We start from the raw sequence: 26,762 nt of genomic DNA on the forward strand, positions 1-26,762 counted from the left end.
CTATGACCTCAAAAGTTGAATGGTATCTCCTGCATTATCCCCCAGAAACTGACACACTTAAAACTGCAGAATCCTGTTTTTTCCTGCAATGGTGGTATAGGATGTTTTGGCTGCTCCTGTGGAGAGAATAGTCATAAAAATTTGGGAGCTAAGTTTTCTACCTGCTCAGCTTGCTTTCTGCCCTATTTGCAGAATGAAGAATCCCCACTTAAGGGCCAAACTGGCTGAAGTGCTGGAAGCAGTGATGCCCCACCTGGATCAGACCCCAAATCCCTTGGTATCCAGTGTGTTCCATCGGAAACGTGTGTTCTGCAATTTTCCCTATGCACCCCAGCTTGCAGAAGCGCTAATCAAAGTCTTTGTGGACATTGAGTTTACAGGTAAAGCAGTCTGGAACTAACAAGCTGATACTTGTGGAATTTCATTGCTTGATCAGTATTTGAAATCAGAAAAATGTTGTCAGCCATCATTTATTGAATTCCTGCTATGTGACAGCCTTGATGTTAAGTGCGCTTTTTTGCATTGTTTTCATTAATCTGTCACCATTTGAAAAGTTTTACCATATTATTCCTGTTTTATGCATGAGAACATGGATCCTCTCAAAAAGTAAATTATTGTTTATGTCGTACAACTAAGTGGAGAATCAGGGCTGTATCACCTAAAACACACATTGTTATCAACTTTATTATATTGCTTGATCAGGGATGGCCGGTTAGCTCAGTTGGTTAGAGTGCAGTGCTTGTAACAACAAGGTTGCCGGTTCCATCCCCGCATGGGCCACTGTGAGCTGCACCCTCCACAATTAGATTGAAACAACTACTTGACTTGGAGCTGATGGGTCCTGGAAAACACACTTAAATAAAGTTAAAAAAAAAAAAAAAAGAAAACGTAAATTATTTGTCTATGTCATACAACTAAGTGGAGAATTGGGTCTGTCTCACCTAAAACACATACTCTTATCAATTGTATTGCTTGACCAAATCATACTCAAATCAGGCTGTCCCAATTAAAACGTAGGTCTTTTTCTCTGCCTCAAAATAGTATGATAGGGGATAATGAGATAATGTGATGGTTGGGATATTCTTTTATCTTATTCAGATTGTCTAACAACCTAATCGTTAGATTAAGAATAATAGCAGGCAACATTCCCTTCCTCTCTTGGCCTTTGAGATCTAACCCTGAGATGATATGTTTGAGTAAACAGTACCTCTTCTCAACTAGTAAACAGGAAATGTTAAGCAATTATTTAAGGCCCCTTTTAAAGGTGATGTCCTCTCCAGTGATAAATACAGCTAACATTTAAGCAGACATTTAACATTTTATGGACTGCCTTTCCATATTTGGATTTTGGTTTTGTCACTGGCTCATCTCTGAGCTTTAGTTTCCTCATCTGTAAAATGAGTTGAAGGCATGAGTAAATGAGGTAGTGCATGTAAATCTTCATAACATGTAAGAAGTTGCACAATAAATCACTGCAATTATCTCATTATATGACCATTACAACCCTTTGGTGGTAGAGGGTGTATAATTCCTTTCTTATTTCTGAGAAAGTGAAAGTTGCAAAAGGTTAAGAGACTTGCATTGTGTGGAGCCAGAAGGAAAACCTAGGTCTTCTGAGTCCATATCCCATGCTCTTCCTTTATTATATGACCCAACCTGTAGTGCTCTGGTGGTACTGTTGGTATGTCAAAAGCAGTATGAGCCTCAGATTTTTGGCTCCCGACCTGAGTTTTCAGAGTACTCAAGAATGAGTTGGCTCACAGCACATTATCTATAAAGAATGTGGGGATTACTTAGTGTCCCATTCTGGACATGGCTGTCACTGCCACAATGGTCAGCTCAGAGGCCTCATTCAAAGTCTGATAAGCACTCTACATTTGATGTGGAATCATTTGTTTCCCTTGGCTTTCATTGTACAGCCTGGTCCTGGTCATTTTCCGTGTAAGGTATCCATTACATCTGTCTCCCTCTTGTTCTATCAGTAGGAAATAAGTAAACACTTGCCTCCAACTCTAGGCCTTTATAAACTCCCAAAGCACATTTTGTCAGTAGCCTTGACACATTAAGAATAAAGGAAAATGGCTACACATAGACATAAGCTCTTACTCTTTCTCTAGTAGCAACACCTTTGCTGTTTTTTTACTCTTACCTTACTCCAGGAGACCCCCATCAATTTGAACAGAAATTTAATTACCGCCGTCCCATGTATCCCATCCTAAGGTACATGTGGGGAACAGATACCTATCGAGAGAGCATTAAGGTAAGAGAGTTTTTGGTGAAACCAAAACTGAATTATCTGAGTTTTGCTTCAGATAACCTCCAGTAAGTTGTGGTTCGGTACTAAAATGGTTTTCTCTTGGGCTGGGACTTACAGGATTTGGCTGACTATGCCTCTAAGAATTTAGAAGCCATGAGTCCCCCACTTTTTCTCCGCTTTCTTAACCTGCTAATGAATGATGCCATCTTCCTTTTGGATGAAGCCATACAGGTAAAAAAAAAAAAAAAAAGAAAGAAAGAAAAAGAAATTAACTGCTCCCATGCTATCAAATCATGACCAATACATACTTTTTACCTTTTAATCGTAATAGAGCAGTCCTTATTCTTCTAGTACCAGTCTTAGACACCAAAAATTTGCTACTAGTATACTGCCAACCTTGCCATTACAGAGCTTGATAGATTTTGTTCCATTAGAGACCAAGATGAAGTCTCATTGAAGCTCAAGAGCTAGATGATACTTTGGCAGAGAGAGGAAAAGAAAGTGTGATGAGGCCAAACTAAGGTACACTGGCAGAACTAATTAGGCCAGCACTACAGAAGAAATCAGGATCTTGCATTTGGTCAGTAACTTTCAACCTTTTTCCATTCTAACACATTAGTAACAGTGGCTCACTGAGACAATGATTGTTATCCCTCCCTCCTAAAAGACTCTGATTTTTAAACCACTGCTTAGAAAAAGAATCTCTGATTTGGGTTATTTTTTCATAAGATCAAGTTGTTAGTACTCTTCCTCTATCCACTGTCTCCCAAATCTTTAGCTATATTGGAAACGTGAGTTTCACAAAGTGTACAGCGAGGTGCCTCTCAGCTCGTTCAGTGTATCATATCCTTAACGATTCCTATGGAGCTGCCTATTGCTCCTATAAAAAAAGTCCTTTATCTGTGACAGGTATAAAATAGGGCAGTGACCCAAAGGGAGGTGAAGTGGATAAATCATGAGGATAGCCTTTTGGACAGCTGTGAGCTCCCCATATTGATTAGCAGTCCCCCAGTAACTTGTATTTAATTCGTGAGAAAAGTTTCCTGCTTTTTTTCAACATCTTATACTTTAAGATTTTGGATAGATAGGTAGATTTTCTTAGAAAACAAGAACAAGTCTGTAATGTATAATAATAAACAGACCCTTCTAAGCAAGAACTGTGGGACACAAAGAATGACACAGATGGCATTTTCATAGGACTGTAAGTTTAACATGTTTGCTACAGCAGCCAAGGAGAGGGTTTTAAATGTGGTTCTCCTTCCAGACATTTTGCATATGTGATAAAGCTTTATTTTTTGATAAGCAGTTTTTTGGGGTTTGGGGTTTTTTTCATCTTTCAGGAAGGATTCATCCTTTTTTCACTGTAGCCTGTTTGTTTTTGTCTGGGTTTCATATATTACACTATCCTCCTTTCTATTTCATAGACTATAATATGTCTAGGGGAATTACCAATAAATCTACCCAGGCTGAAACAAATCTATATGGAATCACAGGTTTTTTTTATTTTTTCCCCACAATTTCTTTTTAAGTTTCACCCCTGTGATGAGAAATAAAGCTCTAGTGTGCCCTTTCTTGAGATACCCTTATGTCTCTTTTATAGGCCCTGGTTTTCCCAGCTTAGTGCACTAGATTTTAAATAGGACCTCTTAAATATCATGTTCCCTTCAACTGCACTTTCCTCTCTGATACACTCCACCTCTGGTTTCTATAGTATTTGAGCAAGATAAAAATTCAACAGATTGAAAAGGACCGAGGTGAATGGGATAGTCTGACTCTAGAAGCCCGCCGAGAAAAGGAAGCTGGCCTACAGATGTTTGGACAACTGGCACGTTTCCATAACATCATGTCCAATGAAACAATCGGTACCCTTGCCTTTCTGACATCAGGTAAGGACAAAAAGTACTGCTTTTCCCAAAAATGCAGCGGTCAAGATATGCTTCATTTGAGCTAGGAATTCAGGCTCTGGTGACAATATTCTCCACAGTCTAAGAGGGAAATGAATCACTAGAGAAACTTTAACAAGAATGATGATGTCCATTGTTGATATGGAAATAAGAAAATGGCTACCTCACACAGCTGCCAGAAAGCATAAGTTGGTATAATTTCTCTTGAGGAAAAGTAAACCATATAAGTATATCAGGGTGGGGGGATTGTTAACCAGAAAAATATTCTTGAACTCTGGTTAAATGCAATAGATCAAACAAACATATTTATTCCTACTCCCTCTAGAGCTACACTGTCTGATTCAGTAGCCACTTGCCACATGTCACTATCAAGCATTGAAAATGTGGCTCGTTTGAATTTAAATGTGCTAGAAGTAAATATACACTGCAAGACATAGTATTTTAAAAAGAAACATGTCATTAATAATTTTTGTATTGATTACACATGAAATGACAACCAAGGATCACCAGACATTTGAGGAAATCCTCTAACATGAAATACAGATAATAAATGAAACCTTTTATTAAATTTTTATCATCTCAGGGATAAGGGAAGATACAATATGTCAGTTGAAGGGTCAGAAGATAAATTCAAGGAGCTCTTCCATGAAAGTTGAACAGAAAGAGATCGAAATTAGAAGAGAAAGGATAAGAAAACAACAGATCAATTGGAAGTCTCAAAAGAGAGAATTAGAAGGGAAGAAATTATCAAAGAAATAGTACCAAAATATTGCCAAAGACTAAAAGCCCCTAAATTAAAAGGAGCCACCCAATCTTCACTAGAGGGAATTTTTAAAACCCCACAGTAAGGTATCTCATTGTGACATTACAGAAAATCAGGGTAAAGAGATGATCCTCAAAGGTCCCAGAGAAAAATCAGGTCAAGTACGATGGTTTAAGTGTCAGAATATCTTTGAATTTCACAATAGTGACATTTGAAGCTGGAACACATTCCTTATGGGAAGTATTTTTTCAGCCTAGAATACTATAGCCAGCCAAATCAATTCTGTTTGAGGGTAAACTGTAAGAACATTTTCAGTCATGAAGGTATCGTATTTACTTCTAGTGTACCCTTTCTTGAGAAGCTACAAAAAGGTACACTCCATCAAAATGAGGGAATAAACCCAGGAGGAGGAAAGTGGAATCCCATAAGAGAGCTGCAAAAGAAGTTCCCAGGATGATAGTAGAATGTGCTTGTGTGACCAACACACAACAGGCCTATAGAGCTAGAGCAAGGAGTCCAGATTGGAGTGACAGATGAAAGCTTCCAGAAAGAACATTTCCAAAAATGCAGAACTGCTAGAAATGATCATATTGAGAGTTTTATATTTCTGGTGGAGAGTTTAGAAAGATTTAGTGATAGGTTCTCTGAAAATAAGCAAACAAACAAAAAAAATACTTGTGTCAAAATGTATACAGTTGACCCTCAAACAACATGGGGTTAGGGGCACGAACCCCTCATGCAGTCAAAAACCCACGTATAACTTTTGACTCCCCATTAGCTACTAAATGGCCTACTACTGAGTGCAAGTCTTACCGATAACGTAAGCAGTCGATTAACACATATTTGTATGTTATATGTATTAATATTATATAGTGTATTACAGTAAAGTAAGCTAGAGAAAAAAATGTAATTAAGAAAATCATAAGGAAGAGAAAATACACATAGAGTATTTGTTGAAAAAACCTGCATATAAGGAAACCCACGCAGATAAGGAACAACCCTGTATTGTTCAAGGGTTGACTGTATTAGCAAAATGTTTGCAGTGTTTATGTCTGGGTGGTAGTTTTTGTATTTTATTTGTTTGCTTTTGGTTGTCTATATTTTCTAATATTACCGCAATGAAATTTTAAAAAATAGTCCCCAGGGTCTCCAAGTAAAACTCGTAAGACAAAAGTAAATGATTGATGTCACCCAATAAATTTAATAAAAAAAATAAAGTAAATGATTGCTAATGGATTGAGTTCCCACAGTCTTTGGCTTTTTTTCCAGAGATCAAATCCCTCTTTGTGCATCCTTTCCTGGCTGAGCGCATCATCTCCATGCTGAACTACTTCCTGCAGCACCTGGTCGGCCCCAAGATGGGGGCCTTAAAAGTCAAGGACTTCAGTGAATTTGACTTCAAACCCCAGCAACTCGTATCAGATATCTGCACTATCTACTTAAATCTTGGGTACCTGAGATTTAAATTGGGCAAGCCAGAGAGAATGCTAATGATTTAATTTGGGATTTAGATCATGGAATGACTGGTTGGTAATTATGTGGAAATACAAAAGAAATGGTTCATTTCTAGTTGGTTGATGAAAGAATCTTCTGTAGTTTTAAATAATGAGATTTTGTATGACTTGTGGGACATTGTGTAGAATTTCCATCTATGCAAAGATCAGGCGGGTTATTTGGAAAAGGAGTGTTCTTTTAAAGCTGCAGGGCTACTTGATAGACCTCCTTCCTAAAAATTAGAAGAAATCTTCCCATATGAAAAGAACATTCATGGCATATAAGTGATGGGCAACCTTGTTCCTCAGCCCATTTGTTATCTCTCTCGTTGACCTCCCTTCTGATCTCCATTTCCTCCCGATGCTGACTTTCCAGGGATGAGGAGAATTTCTGTGCCACTGTGCCCAAGGATGGGCGTTCCTATTCCCCAACTCTCTTTGCACAGACAGTACGAGTCCTGAAGAAGATAAATAAACCTGGGAATATGATTATGGCTTTCAGCAACTTAGCAGAGAGAATCAAGGTGAGAAGGAAGATAATTTGTTTATTAACACATTCGATAAAAATCACATTGTCAACTCAGCTCGTCTGCTTTTTACCCTATTTGGGGGCGGGGAAAGAGCACTGCCTTGAGAAAATACAAACATGATTCTTCCTGGTCAGTCAGCAACTAGAACTGCTGTATTCTTAATACTGCTCTTCAGCGTGAGGGTGAGAGCAGAAAATTGATTTAAGAAGCTTCTAATAGAAGAGTATACAGGTTTTTGTAGGCTGTTCTTATGAAAACTTTTCTGTGCAGTGTTACCAATAGATTTGAAAATCTACAATGTTAATGCAAAAGAACTTTTTAGAATAGAATTCAAGATGAGTAGTGTTTAGTCATTGGCTTTTATTGATTTTCTCTGTTTATAGTTGATCATTGGCTTATATAGGAATAGCCATCTTTAAATATATTTTAAAGATTAAACTACTCTATTGTGTTTAGCTAATCCCTTTGGCTGGAGTATGATAGAACTCAATTAGTTATAAAGAAGGGAAAAATCATGGCACAGAGTCCTTCCCTATTGATATTAGTGTTCCCTTCATTGAGTTACTTATTTATTGAGCTGGGATTCATCTTTGTCTAGACCTTAGCCAGATGGACCCGTCAGGAACTAGAGTCATGAAGGAATCAAATATTGAAGCCACTTTTAAATTCCTATACCTGTTTGTACCTAAAATTGGAACCTGCTTTTCATATACAGACTGCATGAGTGACTCTGTAATTATGCAAATAATAACCCTCCACCCCCTCCCCTTTTGAATTATGACATTTACAACAGTACTGTTGCCAGAAAGATGTATGTGATGTGTTTCTTTTCCTGTTAATACTTCAACCCATTTTCAGACATGAGTGCTAGCAGCTGAGCCAAATTGAAGTTTCAGAGTTGGGGCTGAATGCAAAATTTGCTCCTATAATATCCATCTTGGCTTGTTTAGAAAATAAATCTGAGAATTGTCATTGTCACTGTAAAGGGATATTACTGCCCCCCCACTTAAGGTATAGTCATTGAGCATTTTGAATTCACCTGCTCTGTGAATTCATCTCAACTGCCAGGTGTTTGTATTCAGTCTCTAGCAGACCTCCAGCAACAGGAAGAGGAGACCTATGCGGACGCCTGTGATGAGTTCCTGGATCCCATCATGAGCACACTCATGTCTGACCCTGTGGTGTTACCGTCTTCCAGAGTCACTGTGGACCGATCCACTATCGCCAGACATTTGCTCAGGTATGCCAGCCCAAAAGGGAGCCTCAAGAGTACAGATGTGTAATTGTTTGCTATCGTCTTGTTTCCCCAGATTTCTAATATAGTACAGTACACCAAACAGGTGCCCCATACTGTTGATTTATTAGACTGTTGGGGAGACAATGGTAGAGGTACATCACTTGATTGTTAAGGATTTAAACATCCCCAAAATGACACCCTGTTGAGAAATGCTGGTTCTAATCATTATTTGTCTCTTCCTTCCTTAAGGAAATAATTTCTATCAACATATGTTATAAAATATGTCAACCTGGATTATAAATTGACTGGAAATTGTTTTAATTTTATTTTAGTTATGAAAGTATGAAAGACAGGTTTGTTTGTTTTTTAATTTAGGTTTCACACTAATATTCATCATATGGGTTAATCCACATTCTGCTGCTGCTATTGTACTCAGCTATGGTTTCCCCCAGGCTGCCTGCTCTAAGTGTAGCATTATATACAAATGGGTACGGAGAGACTCTTGTCTATTTAAAATTGTTACATAAATTGACCAAAATTTAAGGAAATACACTGTTTTTTAAATACTGAAGAAAAAAAAGGATTTTCTACGTCATGGTATTTGGTATTAAGCATTCACTATATGCATGATTCTGTGCTAGGTGTTATGTCTTTTCCAAAGCGTCAGTGAAAATTTATATTTTATTGTGGCCTCCTAATAAAAAAGAGAAAATATATCAGCTTTTATAAACCATTTTACAACAGGAAAACATAATCTCCACTTCCTTGTATAGCAATCAGCTAATTAAATCAAGTGTCAATTTACAAGGCTTTATCCCTTAACATCTTACTCTGAGAGTCTGTCCCTAAAACTATAGGCAGCTCCTCGTGCTAACATGAGTGTACAGGGTCTCTGCCTGAGGAGAATTGAATCAAATATCATCTGAACAACAATGTTGAGATAACAGTTTGTTAAAACGCAGAGACAAAGTAGCTAAATAATCTGGGGGGAAAAACACCAAAAACCTCCTGAATCATTCTTTCTCATCTCATTCTTTTTAACCTCAGCTCAGCACTTGATTCAAAGTTATAATGCACTGTAGCTTCAGTCGCAAAGTAAGATCCCCAGGTGTTCTGTTTTTAGCTTAGAGTATTAGAACTTATGGAAATAACCCCATTTCCCTTTCTCTCTTTGTCCCAGCGACCAAACAGATCCCTTTAACCGTAGTCCCCTCACCATGGACCAGATCCGGCCAAACACAGAACTAAAAGAAAAAATCCAACGGTGGCTCGCAGAGCGGAAACAACAACAAAAGGGGCAACTTGAATAAATACTGTGACCTAAAAAACCAAAAACCAACCCCAGAGTGTAGATAAACAATTGTTTGTGATTTCTCTCTGGTTCTGTTCCCTTTTTCCTTCTTTTTTTTTTTTCTTTACTAAGTTAGAGAACAGCTCTTGCTCAAATTATGATAATTAAGATTCCTAAGAACTTAACAATGCTCTCTTGGCTTGCAGAAAATTATAGCATCACCTAGTTAGGAAATCATCACTAATTTTCACCCTTTGTTCTCTCTTCCTATTCTTCGTTTTCCTACCTTAAATTACATTAACTTCTGCTAAAAACTTTCTGCCACCCTACTATTATTTCTCTTCCAAGAACTACTCAAACATCTTTGGTGAACACTACTTTTAAGTATATGATATCACATATTTCAGTGACAGCTGATGCCATCAGCAAGTCCTGTGTTAGCAAGCTATTTTACTAGCCTTCATCACCAGGACTTCAGCTGTTTTCCTTGAAGACTAGTAAAAGCAGATACCTTGATGTTTGAGTAGACTTTTCAATAAGATCATAGATGAAATGAGGGTGGGGGGGAGAAGGAATCTTGTGCAATTCTGTTTCCACCTCTTAATTTTGTGTTACCTCTTTAACTCAGAGATATCGTGGAGGACAAACACTGTCTAATGGAGTCGTCATTACCACAGAAAACTTATTAGCCCTGCAATATTTTTAGGGTGATCGATAGGACAAACTTGCAGTTTTGACACTTTATTCAAAACAATTCTGAGGTGAAAGAATAAAGAAAGCTGGTGGGCCCTTTTTAGCTTATGGAAATCTGTTGCTACAAAGACTAAGCTTGAGTAGAAAAATTGGGCAACAAAGGTAAGCAGGAAAAATGTCATCTTTAAGACACTAGTAATACCAACAGAGTGTGTGTGTTTTATATTGGTCTAGTGTAAACTGTGTACCACTTTAAATTGTCTCTTCCATGGTAAGATGTACGCAGTATGTGGCCACTAACACACTTATTCTAGATGAAATTCTGAGACTAAAATGTATATAGTTGATGTTTGAACTTGTGACCTGAATTCTAAGAGCTGTTTCTAACTCAGCGGGAGGTCATCAATTAACAAAGTAGGAATTTGAGCACAACCCTGTCCACAAGCCATTTAAAATATCCACTTAGCCCTAAGTAGTTAGTAGATGGATGGGTCCCACTTACAAGTTGAGCTTGAATTCCCTACTCAATTGTGCACCTTAACATGCTGTCCCTCTAAGTCCAAAGACAAAAGTGACAAGAAAAATTGGTATGATCTAGAAACGGGTCATTCCTTCATTTAGAGGACATTGTTAACCATGGCATCTTTCAGATAAGATGGTAGTTTTATGATATTCCAAGTTCCTGTGAATAGTCCTTGATGTGTTTTTGATGGTATCAGCTGGAAAACTGCAAATCAGAGGGCATGCCATACTAGACATGAAGTAGATGCTGCCTATTGCTGTGCTTATAAATGAAAAAGGAAGTATATGGGACTCTTGCAAGATTCCTATAAGGAATTCCTATAAGGAATTCCTATAAGATTCCTATAAGGATTCTTGCCAGAATGTAAGATAATAGTTCAGTGTGCTCCTTAGCCTTTTAAGGCATGGGTTGACAGGATTTGTTTATTTTCTTAAAATGAGTTTCATTTCATACTTAATATTCCTCTCTGAGAATGAACTGTTTCTAAAATAAGTTTCTACCTACTTGCATTTATCTTCCAAACCCAATCTAATTAGAATGTTTTTATTTTTATAAGAAGCGGGGAAAGACCAGTTTTATAGGAGAAAATTGGAGGAAAAATGGGCACAAGACCTCAGAAGGCAGTTCCCAGCAGCTTTCTAGTTAACAGCATCTATGCTTTCTCTTGTATCTGTGTCTGTATTTAGTCTTCAGATTGTAAGCCTTTCCTGGCAAGCCTTTTTTTAAACCCCTTTTCCTGATACTCTGAATGGCTATGGCACCGTTAATGCTGCTGAATATCTTTAAACTCATCAGAAAGCCAAGTGTGTCACTAAAGGCCATTATTGGTAAGGAAACCAGGTGTCCTTTATGGCATTTTTTTTTAAGTAATTTATGAACACCCCAAAAAATAAAACTAAAAAATTATCCTCTTGATACTACAGTGTGTATATGCACTTGAAAGCTTAAAGAATTGTTTTGTTATCTGGTACTCAGAGGCAGCCCTAAATCTATTAAAGCAGACTTTCTGACATGCTTAGTTTTATTTGTTGGCTTTGTTGGACTATAATAGCAAAATGAAGACTCTTTAATCAGCTCTAATACTGCTTACTAAAATGGTAATACTAAACTTGGAAAATTAAGTATGTTTTATCAAGCAATCTGGGTTTGTTTTTTAAATAAAAATTTTAATGGATATATAAAAACTGAAGGAAACTTTAAAGGTTTTTAATGGTGCGGGTGAAGGTCCCAGTTGCTATTTGGTATCACGTTCTACAAAAGCTTCATTACTTTATTTGATGCTGGTTGCTAAGCAGCCACTGCACAGAGCATAAGTCTACTGGGTGCCTTTACCAGCCAGAGGCTGATGCTGCACTGTTGATGACATGAGAGTTAATAATGCACATGCTCTAACTGCTAAACAGGAAAAGAACCTAGAAACAAAGAAAATGAAGAACAAAACAACAAAAAGTTTGATTGAAATAAAACTTGATCAATGTAACTGTATTTTGAAACATTCCAGGAAGGTAATTTCTTGTCAAACTCGCCTGAGGATGTCTGTTCAAAGCTTGTATTTAATAAATGAACACATGACTTACAACTTTTGTTATCACTTCCTTTTTTACAGTATTGAAAGCTACTACCATGTTTCCCCGAAAAGAAGACCTAGCCGGACAGTCAGCTCTAATGCGTCTTTTGGAGCAAAAATGAATATAAGACCCGGTATTATATTTATTATATTATGTTATACCTGGTCTTATAGTAAAATAAGACCCAGTATATTATATTTATATTATATTTATATTATACCCGGTCTTACAGTAAAATTATATAAGACCGGGTCTTATATTCATTTTTGCTCCAAAAGACGCATTAGAGCTGATTGTCCAGCTAGGTCTTATTTTGAGGGGAACAGGGTAACAGTTTCAGAAATCTCTCTGGAAACTTAGAGGTATCTGACCTTCACTTCTGTTAAAGGTCATTTAAAATTGTGACCTGGCTAACCTAACCTGCCTTACCAGATAACTTCTGGGCCCTGGAGTTATCTTCAGAAGATGAGTCTCGGCATGTTTTTTCTTAATCAGTTCACTTTTGGCTTCACTTTTCTTTATCTGTCCTAAACCCCAGGTCTTTCATTTTAATCATTTACTGTCATGTTCCCCCCTGCCCCTTGTTTCTGTACCTCTGTCATGCAAGACCTCAGCCTAGATTAACCCAATCATTCCCTTCTGCTCCAATATTCAAGCTACAGACCACTGTTGCAGAAAAATAATACAATCTTTAGAGTGATGCAACCACAAACGTGTGGTTTCTAACACTGCCCAACAACCCTTCTGTGTGTCCTTAACTTCAACAGCTATTCCACACTTTCACCCCTTTCCTCAAATTCTTTCCCACCCTCCCACTTACCCTTCACGTTCAGATGACCTTGTCTTCTACTTCACTGGAAAAACATAGAATTCAAATTTCCACTTTCAAAATTCGTCCCATCATCCCATCGGTGGAAAAGGCCCCCTTTCCAAAGCTAATCCCTGCGACCTTTCCTGCTTTATCAGGGATTTTGTCAATCCCCCTTACATGTCTTCAGTATCTCCCTTGAGTCCACATCCCTATTTGGTTTCTGACTTGTTTTCCTTTATATCCGTATTTCTTCATCCATTCACTCTGGTTTCTATCCTAGCTTTTTGAAACTGATCTAGTTAATGTTTCCATATTGCCAAATTAATTTTCCCATCCTTAATTTCACTTCTCCTGAGGAAATGCTATTCTTGGCTCCTAATGGTTCTTTCCACCTCTAACCATTCCACCAATCAGTTTTACTTCTGCTCAGGCTTCCCCAAGATACACTATTTATCGTTCTGTTTTTCTCATCAAATGCCACTTCCCTGCTGTCTTTTCTTACAGTCGTGTTTAACTATAAAGTTTCAACTCTCTAGTATATAGCTGATGTGTTGTGTACATCAACTCAAGGATCTCCTTTTCTAGGAAGTCTTCCCAGATCACGCCTAACTAACCTGATACTGATGTCCCTTCTCTGTTTACACTGCAGCCTCTTCAGATCCCAGCTGTGTCGCTAGCTAGACCATTTGTCAAAGCCGGACTTAAATGGGCACGCTGCCTAACATTGAGGCTTTCCCTAAATTCCCAAATGCCTGGCATGCTGGAAGCCCTCGGCAAACGTAATTTTGTTTCTCGTATTTGCATAGTTCCTCGTGGCTGGTTAGGGAATTAGGGGAACTGGCTTCCAATCCTGGTACAGGATGCAGGGGAAACCAAGATTACAAAAGGTCGGCTAAACAAAGGCTGAGTCGGGTGATAGGTTGTGTGGCCCCGACTTTACAGGTATGGCCTAGTGGCCATTCTGCCTTTGTAAAACGATGCTGTTGGCCTAGAAGAGATCGTCAGGCCGTCCAGCCCTAACTTCCCACGTTCGCAGGAGCCGCGAAAGCACCTTAGGCGAAAAAGGGGAGGTCGCTCTGTCGGGAAGCCGGGGGGGCTCCGGGCGCATGCGCCCTCCCTCCACTCGGGCCCTGCGCGCCTCCGTCAGGAGCTGCCCCGGGAAATGCCTGCTTCTCTGCCGAATCCCACTGCCCTCCACCTCATTCTGATCTCTTCTTTTCGTATCCAGTTTCTCTTCTGTAACTAAAGAAACTAAGCCAACCGGCTAAATTCCAGAAAGACAGTAGGGCACGTAAATATCTTGGACAGGCGCGGAAAGAGGAGGCCTGACCTTGAAAGCGGAGCTGGGTCCTTCGATGGGTCCTTCCAGGGGGTGACATTCAGCCGGCCGTTGGAGGCCACGGACTTTCCATCCGAGAACCATGGCCCAGTTTGTCCGTAATCTCGCGGAGAAGACCCCGGCACTGCTAAACGGTGAGCGCGGCATCAAACTGCCGAGGCGGGTGGAGAGCAGGACGCGACGTCCGCTAGAGCCTGAGGAAGACGCGGACTGGGGCCCGCGGGCGCGGGGGCCGGGCGGACGGCGTGTAGGTGGGGAGCGCGACGCGGCTTGGAGCCTGCGGCCGGCCGGCCGCCCGCCTGGCCTGCGGCTGGGCTTGTGCGTTCCACGCGCCGCGACGCAGCGAGCACTGGGCGCGAGGCCTGGCTGCTCTTTCTTTCTTTTTTTTTTCTTTTTTTCAGATTTCTAGGAATAGGAATGTGGAGGATACGGCTCTGTTAGAAGAGGTAGGAAAAAGGAGGGCAGGCATATGTGCAAGGACGTCATTCGGCCTTGTCGGGGTGCTGGTTCTCAATGGGGTAATTAGAAGGCTACAGAAATGTTTAAGGTTGGGTGAGTTTTCGAACGTCCTGGCCAGACTCGGAGGGAATTTTTAGGTGGAAAAAGACTTCAAGGACGAGTCTCCTTACCCCAGTAAGCATAGAAAACAGTGTGTGTAAGCGCTCGTCTTTATTATTATGGCGTGGCATTCTTGGTGTTTTTACGTTTGAAAAAGCTGGTAGACCGCTGTCTGTCGGACCAAACCCGCATAGTCGCAGCCCTGAGCAGTAGTTCTGATCTGTGAGTAAATACTCCAATTGTCTGCCAGGTGGCAAAGTGTTCATATTATTCCCGAGAGAAATAAGTTAAATTGACGGAAGTTTCTTCGCTGGCTTTACGATGTTCAAGGAAGTGGTTGAAGTTCAGATCTCTAGTTTAGCTCAAATTTGATTATGAAATGTGAATGGAAAGAATTTTTTAAGGACATGTAATAGTTTTGAACCTATTTTACTGTGATTTGTATTTTCTTATTTATTCTCTCCTCCCTTTTCTCCACCAGCAGCCAAACAATGAGTTACGGAAGGCCTTACACTGCTGGATACTGTAGATATCTATCCTCTCCCTCTGCGGAACCCACAGCCTACTAGGTCACTCATTTTCCCAAAGAACTTAACTTTGCACCTTTACTAAGATCATCAAACTATCTGTTCTGACAAAGCTGTAGTTTTACAGAAACCAAAAGAGAAGGTCCTATCGGAGGGCGGCAACGGAGTCAGTCTGAAGCTGCCCCAAGCGCCGAGCCCCCCCATCCCTTCCTGTTCCGCTTCCGCTTGCAATTGAAAAGGGCCGTTCATACCGTAAAAAGGGGAGAGAAGGAATAGCGGCGTCATACTTTCGACTTTGTGGGTGATTTGAATCAAATTATTTTGAAGTTTCAACTGGATTTTTCTCCTCCTAATATGGCTTTCGCATCTTTTAGGTGGCGCATGTTGGGGAATTGCAAACTAATTTTAATAATAAAATCTAAAAATAAAAGTAAAACAAAAATAACTTTTTATTGTGAAATAGATAAGCCCTTTTATTATTGTGAATAATTGAAAGATAATGGTTATTCTTCCAAAAGTGTTCAGAAAGGAGAGCTCAACTGGGACCAGAATGTTAAAGTGGAAATACATTTTGCTTTATAACAGAACTCAGTGTATTAAATGTGAACGTTAATCATCAAATAAAAATTACTGTATGTTAATTCCCCTAGAGGACAAAGAATCTTAGAAATAATATTATAATTTTATCATCAAATTTCCCCAAAAAGTTAATAGAGTATGATTTTTTTTTCCTTTTTACTAAACCTGAGACTTTATTTGGATTTCACCAGTTTTTCCGTTAATCTTTTTGTTCCAGGAGCCAATCTTTTCATGACCTTGACAGTCTTCACTCTTGCACTGTTAATTGATTTCAAGATTTTTTTAACGTGTCAAAAATCCACAAAAAATGAAAAGTTAATATTTTGGTTATTTTATGGCTTTAATAACATTTCGAGCTGCTTTGTACATAAATGACATTTTTATTTTAAACTTCCGTTATAGTAATAAATTTACCATATTGAATTTGAGCAAAAAATACTCAAAACATACTAAGTGGCATCAACTTGATTTAGGTGTAGATAAGTTAGAATCTAATGAATGGCATTGATGACATAAAAAAATTTACTACAAAATGTTACACAGTGTGGCATACAAAACATCTTTGTTGTTGATGGTACAAGCCACAGGAAAACATATCTGAATGTTGCAGCAAAAAATGTTAAGGTATCAATCTGGGTACCCTATAAAAATATTCCCTAGTCTAGATTTGCCTGGTATATTTCTCATGATTAGTCTGGCACTATGGGTTTTGAGAAAGAATACCACAAAAGTGAATTGCTCCAATCACATCAGGATGTACATGACATCCATGTAACGTTGCTAGTGAAATTAACTTTCATCGCTTAGTTAAGATAATGTTCACTAGGTTTCTCCACTATAAAGTTACTATTTTTCTCTGTTCTTCAAAAGCAAGTAACTAAGTCTAGCCCAGAGGATGGAACAGAAGGTGGGGTATCTGCAGCCAGGGATTCCGTAGGGATTCCATCCGTAGGGATTCCATCTCCTACGGAAAGGAGTATCTACATACATTTAAATGGAATTCTGTAAGAAAGATTTGTCTCCTCCTCATTTATTCAGTCATTTATTGTATGGACTCGTGTACATTTATTTCATACTTCATACCTCCAGTAGTATTTATTTTCTTGCTCAATTCGTTGCAGCCTTGGCCATTGAGAACTCTTTAAGTTCGGCAACTCTGTCCCTTTGACATACCCCCTTGCTTCCTGGTACTAGAAGATGCTTCAGACTCTTATTTTCCCTACCCCAGCCTTAGAATCAGCCATTTCTCCAAGGAGCCCTAGTTCCTTTTATCAGACAATGGTATTTTGAAATTCAAATCTAAGCACTTGATATTTTCCTTGCTACTAGACTACTGTATATAGTATCATTGCTTCTAGGCTCTCTTAGTGGGCAAGGGTGTGTGTGTGTGTGCATACGTGTACTAACCTATGTCTATATAATTGTTTCCGTATACATGTATTAAACTAAATGTGTTCATATGAATGTCTCCAACTCTAATCCAGTACCACGGGATTTATTCTTGCTTTACTTTCCTATCTAACCTCTGTTACAGTGAAAATCCTGGCTCCATTCATTTATTTATATTCTGTTCATCCCTGTATACATGTAAAGCTGTGTAAAATGTTTTAACCTATGCTCCCTGAGAAACAAATTTACCAACTAAGGTACAGTGTTTGTGTACACTATACTGATTTTTTTTATAAAGGATGAAATATCTGTATTGAAGATAATTTTAAAGAGAGTTACACAGACTACTTTTTGATAGCCCCATCTTGAGGCATTCGCAATTCTATTTAGAACTCTCTCTTAGAGCTTTGTGTCTGCTTAAAGATTTACCCATGGCCCTAAGCACAGAGGATAATGGAGATCATAGTTCTAAAAGTAGTGAAATACCCAAACACTGGCAGTTAATAGGAATAATACCAATAGGCTTGGGTCAATCTTTGAACAATAGACACTTTATGTATTTGTCTTGTAATTTATTTTTATATAAAATACCTTTATTTTGCTGAAATCACTACTACAGTTTCATATCTACACCTGGTTAAAAATCTTTGTTTTTTTCTGAAATAGTAAATACTTAGCAATTTCAGTTTAGTAATAGAGTTTTGGTTGCTCTTAATGCATGTAGGTTTCATTTTTATCTGTGGTGTTTTGAAGGAAGATCAGCTGTTCTTTTGTTAAAAGGTTTAATCCAACATATTGATGAGAACACCAAAAATGGATACTAACTGGTATAATTCCATCTGGATTTGTGGCCAATAATTGTGACAAGTTTTAATCTTATTCTTAAGGATGCTGTTCTACATCGCTTCTTCCCTCTCCTTCTGCACCTCTTCCTTCCAAATTTTCTGGTCTCTCTACCAAGAAAAGAAGGTTACACTGCTGCTGTTTTCTTGGTTTTGAATCCACCTTCTAGTAACTTTATAGTTAACTCGATTTGCCATTCTTAAATGAAGTAACAGCTGCCCACTAGTGAAGTCCTGGCTTAATTTAATGTGCTCATACTCTGTTTTCCCAAAAATAAGACCTAGCCAGACCATCAGCTCTAATGCGTCTTTTGGAGCAAAAATTAATACAAGACCCGGTTTTATAGTATAGTAAGACCGGGTCTTATATTAATTTTTGCTCCAAAAGACGCATTAGAGCTGATGGTCCGGCTAGGTCTTATTTTCCGGGAAACACGGTAGCTTCCTGTCTGATTGAACTTGCCTGTGACACAGGTGTTCTGCATCTTTAAAAGCCTCTTGTTATCAGGGAGCAGCTTTGACTTTTTTTTATCTTTGACTTTTCACACTGGGTGCACATTTAGTACAAGCGGTGAATGAATGTGATGTATGAACAAATATTTGTGTCCAGCCCACACATCTGCTTCTTTTGGTCTCTATTGAATTCATCCTGGTGTTTTGTTTTCCAGCTGCTGTGACTTACTCGAAGCCTCGATTGGCCACATTTTGGCACTATGCCAAGGTTGAGCTGATTCCTCCAACCCCTGCTGAGATCCCTACAGCTATTCAGAGCTTGAAAAAAATAGTCAATAGTGCTCAAACTGGTAGCTTCAAACAGCTCACAGTTAAGGTAACTATGGGCTTAATGAAAACGTATGTGCATAACAGAAAATGTCTTCCCTTGAGATTGTTCTTATTGTTTTGACTAATATATATGTTTTCCCATTGAGGCCGAAACCAATGTTATGAGAGTCAGTATCTTTCTTGACTTCCCAGAAAGATATTTATCTTTCTAATTTTGTCATCTGGGTTGAAATAATTGGGCTATTATATCTTAGTTTCCCATCAGTCTTATAATAAACAAGTGAGCATTTTTACCGGGCAACTTTTTTTCCCCCGTTCCTATTTTGGTTAGTATACTGAAATAGGGTGGCTTACTTTGCTGATTCTGTACTTTTTTTCATCTGTAGTCCTAGAACTACCCCCAATTTGGTCAAAAGATCTCTGAGACTGTATCACTATCAGACAGCTAACACTCATATGAAAGATAAAATACTAAAAATAGCAAGCATATGATATCATATGAAGTGTTAATTGAATTGCGTGACGATAAAATCTAGAGTATAAGAATTGAAACTTTTATATTTGCTTGCTTGATCCATGCATAGGATTAAAAACCCTGAATAACTAAATTATTTCTGACTTTAGAACCTACATCCTGGAAAATAGATTATTTTTCAGGAAACTTCCAGTATTTTTTTTTAAATTTATTTATTGGGGTGACAATTGTTAATGAAATTACATAATTTCAGGTGTACAATTCTGTATTACATCATCTGTACTTCCAGTATTTCTGTTACAATTTGAAGAAGGAAATTCACTTCCAGGTGCAAAAAGGAAAAGGCTCGATTTTGTTGTGGAAAGGTATTTTTTTCTACTAGAGTTTCAAGATCCATATTTGCATTTGCATGTAACACTGCTGTCTGGAACCTTATACGTACTTTTTCTCTTCAGGACAGCAAAACATTGATCTGTGAAACTGAGTAATTACTGCATACTTGGAAAGAGTTAAGCCAAATAATAAATGAATAAAAATGATGTCTAAAGGAGATAACAGAGCCCTTTATCTTTCAACAGATTTTCTTTGGCCAGACTTGCTTTCCATGGCCATCCTTTCATATGAATGCCCTGTCTAAATGTGTCAGCCATTTCCAGGATGTGGGTTGTTTTAAGGCTCATAAAGTATCTCATAAACTAATAATGAAAGTGTTAAGTCAGTTCAGATCTTTAAAGAATGCTTTGAAAGAATTTATAAGCTCTGGACTACTTACATAATTGAAAGTTCAAGGGTTCTCAGCAACTGAAACAACATCATCTTGACTTTGACTAAAACTGCCCTCTGATTTGAATAGCATCCTTATATATTCTCTCTCCCTTGGTCCTGGAAAATAATAAATATATAAGGAAAATATGTACATTAAAGTTTGTGCTTTTTTTTTTTTTTTTTTTCAGGAAGCTCTGCTGAATGGTTTAGTGGCCACTGAGGTGTGGATGTGGTTTTATGTCGGCGAGATCATAGGCAAGCGTGGCATCATTGGCTATAATGTTTGAAGACCAATCGTTCACATCTGTTTCTTTTGGGTTTATTATTCGAATGTTCTTGGACCATGTGTGATCAGACTGGTATTTGAATAAAACATGTCAAATCAGCATTTTCTATATCAAACACTGCATGGATGGCCACATTTTCTCTTGACATTAAGTTGGATTGTCTTTTGCTTTATTATAGCTCTAAATGCATGTCTTTGCTTAGCCTGAAATTGAAAAGGATATATGTGAATATACCAACCTGTTACAATATTTATGAGGACAGCGTTTTAATTTGAAGGTTGGAAATAATGTTTACGTCCAGAAAAGTTGGGGGAAAGGCCTAGAGAAAAGCAGAACTTGCTACAATAGGAGAAATAGTAATACCATGTACCAACGTTAAATCATGTCAGTAGTATAAAGAATAAAATTTGGATGGTTTCTCTTTGCTAAAATCAGAGAAAGACCTTTTTGACAACACCTATGTCTGTAAACGTTAGGATACTTGCTGGTATTCTGCGTAACTATAACATCTTTAATGCCAGGACAGAGTGAATGAGATCCATGACTAAATTTTTTAATCTAATTTTGATAAGTATTATTAATCTATCTGGTTTTATGATTTTTAGGACCTATCTTTGCAAAAATAAAACATCCTATGGATATTTAAACAGGATTGTAACTCAGTATCAGCCATGGGTCTAAAAACCGTGTCCTAAAATAAATATAGGTGCCAAAAAAATGTATACACATTTTAAGAGGAAAAACACTTAAAATTGTAATAATATATACCAATAACAAAAAATGAATACAAGTCATGTGTATACAGTTTTTTGGCACCCCCAGTAGAAGTGATTGGAGGATCTGGGAGAGACTTAATTACTCATTGGCTTTTCAGGGGAATCTTGCCCTTTTTTTTCCCCCCTCCCAAAGATTTTATTGGAGAAGGGGAACAGGACTTTATTGGGGAACAGTGTATACTTCCAGGACTTTTTTTCCGAGTAAAGTTGTTGTCCTTTCAGTCTTAGTTGTGGAGGGTGCAGCTCAGCACCATCCCTTGCGGGATTCGAACCGGCAACCTTTGTAGTTGAGAGGACGCGTTCCAACCAACTGAGCTATCTGGGAGCTCAGCTCAAGGTGCCTGTTCAATCTTAGTTGTAGGGGGCGCAGCCCACCATCCCTTGCGGGACTTGAGGAATTGAACTGGCAACCTTGTGGTTGAGAGCCCACTGGCCCATGTGGGAATCGAACCGGCAGCCTTCGGAGTTAGGAGCATGGAGCTCTAACCGCCTGAGCCACCGGGCGGCCCGGATCTTACCATCTTTAAATGGCTCATTGGTACTTTCTGAATCCACTGTAACTTTCTTGCAGCCACTGTAAAACATTCAGTACCAGCTGATGATAACCAGAAGATGATAGCATACTGGAAAAGCACCATAGCTCACAATATAGTATTAATCCTTTAATAGTATTGTACATTTATCCAGTCAGTCCCACATTTGCCCGGTGCATTTAGAACCTGATGCTTTAGCTTAATAAAGGGCACAGCTTTTCTAAGTGATAGGTAAGAAAGTCTCCATAGAGATTGCTGCTCTTCTGAAATACGAAGTAATGCCCAACACTGCTTCTACAGTAAACAGGTGGTCAAAATTGAAACTACCTCTTGTCAAAAAGCTTTGGTAACTTAAAATATGCACAGCAGACTGAAAAGATACTACTACAATGATGATCTTTGTGAGTTTCTGATGCAGTGAGAATATTAACCGAAAACAATTTTTCATTTACGATATGTCATGTGATTTTATTTTTTACCACATGGTCACGCCAGAAAGTTCTCAAAATAAACCTTTACTACTCATTTCACTGCTACTTCCTCCTGTGCCGAACAGCACACCTCTGATGTATGGTGGCTAATAGTGCATGTATGGGATTTTCTTAAGTTAAAATAGCAGTGGGTTCCTTGAAGTGGCCACTTCACCAGGCCTTTTGCTTTTCACACTCCTAAACTCCAAATGTCTTCTAGTAGAGAACTGTTCAGGCTGTCTTGCACTGAATTTGTGTGTGCCACGTGTTTGCCACCTACAACTTCATTATACCTCAGATATTTATTGTGTACCTCATAAATTCTGGCACTGTGCTAAATGGTAGAAACATTCATGAACAAGACTACCTGTTTCACAAGGGTTTGGTCTGCTGAGACATGAGTAAGTATGAAATTATAATGTGAGAAGTGTTATAATGAAGGAAGTAGAAGGTAATGTTTGAAAAAGTCTAACCCAGACTTGAGACGGGAGTTCAAAGGAGGCTGTCAGAAGAATTAATATCTAAAGTAAACCAGAGGAGTAAGAATTAGACGAGAAGAATGAAACAAGTATACTGGGCAGGTGGAACAGCCTATGTAAAAGTTAAGCCAGCAAAAGTGGCACATGGGAAGTTCTGAAGGAATGTCAGTATGGCTGAATTACCAGATACAGAAGAGAGTAATGAGTTAAGTCGAGATAATGGGGACCAGTTCGTGAAGTACATTATATGCCATATAAGGATTGGACTTTTTAAAAAATTTTGGGGGGAACTTTTCAGGACCCATCAGATCATGTCAAGTCGATTTTTCAATCTAGTTGAGGGGGTGGGGGTGCGGCGCAGCTCACTGGCCCATGTGGGAATCGAACTGGCGACTTTGGTGTTCGGAGCACTTCGCTCTAACCACTGAGCGAACCAGCCGCCCGGTTTGGACTATCTTAAGGACAGTGAATAGAAAGCCATTGACGGATTTTGACAAGGCATAATTGATGTTCTCAGTCTGTGTAGTCTAATGGCAGGTGGCAATTTCAATTCCAGGTAACAAAAGTTAGGCTAGAAACCTGCACGGGGTACTGCACTTCTCTTAACTAAAAAAGTACAGATAGTAGGTATGAGAGAGGAAATGATAGTTGGTCAAGTTCAAGCCAGTTAGGCAAATATCAGTCACTATGGCCCAACAGAATGATTCCTAAGGAAACCACTATATAAAAAGTTCAACAAATGTCAATAAGCAGCAAAGCCTTTTTATGAGGCTTTCATTTTAAGACCACGTTACATACTTAATCCTTTGTTCTATACACTTCAGCATTCTCCTTGGATAACAGTTCCTTTTCCACTTATCTCTTACATACCTAAGTGTTTCTCCTGCCGTGGTTTCCAAAGATAGCACAATATTATCTACTTTTTTAATGTTTGATATTTGTATGGCACTTGAGCTTTTCAAAGCACTTGCACTATGTCATTTCGCCCTCACATTTCCTCTGAGGCACATGGGATTAGTGATAGACCCATTTAACAAGTCAGGAACTCAGCAGCAGAAGCATTGAGTGATCTGGCCGGGATCCCATGAGTTACAAATGGTGGAACCACTAATTGGGCCCAGACGATGGTTGGTCCCAGGTTATAGCTGTGCTCTGGCTTTATTCCTGATCGCATTTTAGACCTCGCTGCTTTATATTTTCACAGTTCCTTTATATTCTCAGTCCTGTTTTGCCCTACTATCAAGCTATTTAAGCCTTATTGGCCCATCAGATGTCACTGTATCTAATCTTAGGTAAAGTGATACCAAGCTGTGTGGGATTTAATATTTTCTTATTAGTCTGGTTTTGTTTCTACCAGAGCGTGACTTGGAACGATTGTAATCACTTGAGATGAATACAGTAGTGATTCCACAGATTCCCTTATCAGGGAATTTACACTAGACCTGTTTACCAAATAAAAGACCCTGATACTAATACTGACCTGCAAGGCTCTTGACAATCTGCCTTTAGCTTGCCTTAATCTCCTTTTGCTACTAACCATTCATTGTTTCAGCCACACAGTTTCTCACCAGTCCCCATAAAACTCCCATATTTAAATCTTGTCATCAGATTATGTACTCACTGCCCCTGATTGTTGCAGTTTTCTACCAAGCATCAGGCCACTCTTCTTTCTTGACAGCTTTTTTTTCTCCTGGCGCTCTATCACTCTGCAAAACTATGTAATTCTTGGCAATTTCAATATACACGTGAACAAGTAGTTTTCAGAGTATGGTCCCTGGATAGCAGCAGCAGCAGCAGCAGCAGCACTAGCCAACTTAGAAATGAGATATTCAGGCTCTACCTAGAAACACGGGGTGGGATCTGACGATCGGCTTTTCATGTAATTCTTATTAATACTTAAGTTGGAGAATCACTGACATAAATGATCCAACAAATTGGCTTCTCAGTTTCCTGAAAAAAGCCAATGATTATATGTCTTTCACATTCCTTGGGCATTCATTCCCATGTCATTACCAATAATTTCAACCACTCCATAGTTTCAGTTTCACGCATCCCTCTCTGACACCTATTATCTCCAACCCGTTCCCTCTAATATCCCAGCTATATCAACTCACCATGGAGTCACCAGGACCATCAATAAATTGAGACAACCATCTCCCTCACCACCTTGATTGATGTCTTTTCCTTCCTTACCCAACTTACTTGTATACCATGATTAATCATGATCACTCTCTTGAATATACCCTCGACTTCCTTGCCTCTCACTTTGTACTCAATTGCCAAAACCACATCCTTGGCTAAAGTCTACCTGCTCTGCACTTGCACTCATGTAGCTGAATGCATTATAGCTAGAGAGAACAAGGTGGCTAGTCTCACTTTATGATCAGAATCTTAAGAAAGCACTTCATACTACCTGACAATTATACATATTTCTATGGGCCATGATTATTTCTGTCAACAGATGACCTTGCTTTCTACTTAACTAAGAAAATGGAAGCAATCGGAGAACTTCCACTGACTCCCACACCTACTCACCTACTACCATCTGCATCCATATATATACTCCACCTTGCCTATACTAGATTGTTCATGCTCCTTTTTAAAGCCAATCCCTCCACTCAATGTCTTGTGCCATGATTGCTCCCCTTTCCTACATCATTAGTTTTTCCCCCTACTCTATTGTTTCTACGAGTGTATATACATGCTATTATCTAGCCCATCTTTTACAAAATCAGCTTTTGCAGCAAAACACCTCAAAAGTTAGCAATCAATATTCACTCACTGTCTCCAATTCCTGTTCTCTCTTGAATCCACTCCAGTTAGGCGTTCATTCCTACTCCACTGAAACTGATCTTTTTACCCATCAAGCCTCATTTTAACCTTTCAATAGTATTTGACTCACCTGAATAGTTCCACCTGCTTGATGCACTTTCTGATACCCTTGACTTCCAGATCTTTCTTTTGGCCTTTCTTTTTCCTTTTTGTTCACATTTCAGTTTCCTTTTCTGGTTCCTTCTTTGTCTGGCCTTCTATCTTTGGAATATCCAAAGATAAGGCTCAGTACTTTATCTGTACTCATTTCATTGGTGATCTCATCCAGTCTCATAACTTTAAATAACATCTATACACTGATGACTCTCAAATTTATATCTCTAGTCCATACCTCTACTCTGAACTCAAAATATATGTTACTGCCTATTTGATACCTCCATTTGGGTCTTTAATAGACATGTCAAACTTAATGTCTCCAAAACTGAACTGACTTTCTTCCCCATCCCCATTCCAAACCTGTTCCACAGTTTTCTCCCTCTCAGCTGAGGATAACTCCGTCCTTCCAATTAACTCAGGCTAAAACTCTTTGGAGTCATCCTTGACTCCTATTTATCATATTCCATATCCATCCATGAAGTCCTGTTGGTTCTACCTTCAGAATCTATCCAGAATCTGACCATTTCTTACCACCTCCACTGCTAACACGAAGGTGCTATCATCTCTCACTGGAATTGCTGAAATGGCCTTCTGCTTCCAAGCTTACCTGTCTACAGTCTATTCTTCACATCAGTCAGAGTGATCCTATCAAAATGTAACTCAGATCATGTCACTCCTCTGCTCTGAACCCTTCAGTGGCTCTCACTTCACTCAGATTCAGAACTAAGATTCTTACAGCGGACTACGAGACCCAATAAGGACTGGCTTTCTATTATGTCTCTGACCTCTCCTTTTGCCACTCTTCCCCTTTGTCACAATGCTTCACTGGCCTCTTAACTCTTCCTCAAACACACCAGCCAACTCTTGGATATTTCCAGGGCTGGCTCCCTTACTTCATTCGGTGTTTTTAGTTTGGGCTTCCTCAACCACCCTAGTGACAATTCAAGAAATGTCTCTCCAAA

The 26,762-nt window shown here is 38.8% G+C and overlaps 2 protein-coding genes across 3 annotated transcripts in view; both read left to right on the forward strand.

Moving 5' to 3' along the window:
* The window catches only part of UBE4A (ubiquitination factor E4A), a 32,417-nt gene extending 20,147 nt beyond the window's left edge, over positions 1 to 12,270 (forward strand). For both annotated transcript variants that reach the window (XM_081063180.1, XM_081063181.1), the window contains exons 13-20: positions 193 to 380; positions 2,160 to 2,260; positions 2,375 to 2,488; positions 3,969 to 4,143; positions 6,194 to 6,374; positions 6,794 to 6,941; positions 8,030 to 8,187; positions 9,365 to 12,270. In XM_081063180.1, coding sequence (XP_080919306.1) covers positions 193 to 380; positions 2,160 to 2,260; positions 2,375 to 2,488; positions 3,969 to 4,143; positions 6,194 to 6,374; positions 6,794 to 6,941; positions 8,030 to 8,187; positions 9,365 to 9,494 — 1,195 coding nt within the window. In that variant the 3' untranslated portion in view covers positions 9,495 to 12,270. The remainder of the gene's footprint in view (positions 1 to 192; positions 381 to 2,159; positions 2,261 to 2,374; positions 2,489 to 3,968; positions 4,144 to 6,193; positions 6,375 to 6,793; positions 6,942 to 8,029; positions 8,188 to 9,364) is intronic.
* Positions 12,271 to 14,195: 1,925 nt separating this feature from the next.
* Positions 14,196 to 22,448, forward strand: ATP5MG (ATP synthase membrane subunit g). The gene is made up of 3 exons (XM_081063182.1): positions 14,196 to 14,543; positions 18,973 to 19,133; positions 20,516 to 22,448. Exons 1-3 carry the CDS (start codon positions 14,492 to 14,494, stop codon positions 20,612 to 20,614), a joined length of 312 nt encoding a protein of 103 aa, XP_080919308.1. The 5' UTR covers positions 14,196 to 14,491; the 3' UTR covers positions 20,615 to 22,448.
* Positions 22,449 to 26,762: the final 4,314 nt, after the last annotated feature.

Source organism: Rhinolophus hipposideros (assembly GCF_964194185.1).
Source record: "Rhinolophus hipposideros genome assembly, chromosome: 10".
NCBI classification, from domain to species: Eukaryota; Metazoa; Chordata; class Mammalia; order Chiroptera; family Rhinolophidae; genus Rhinolophus; species Rhinolophus hipposideros.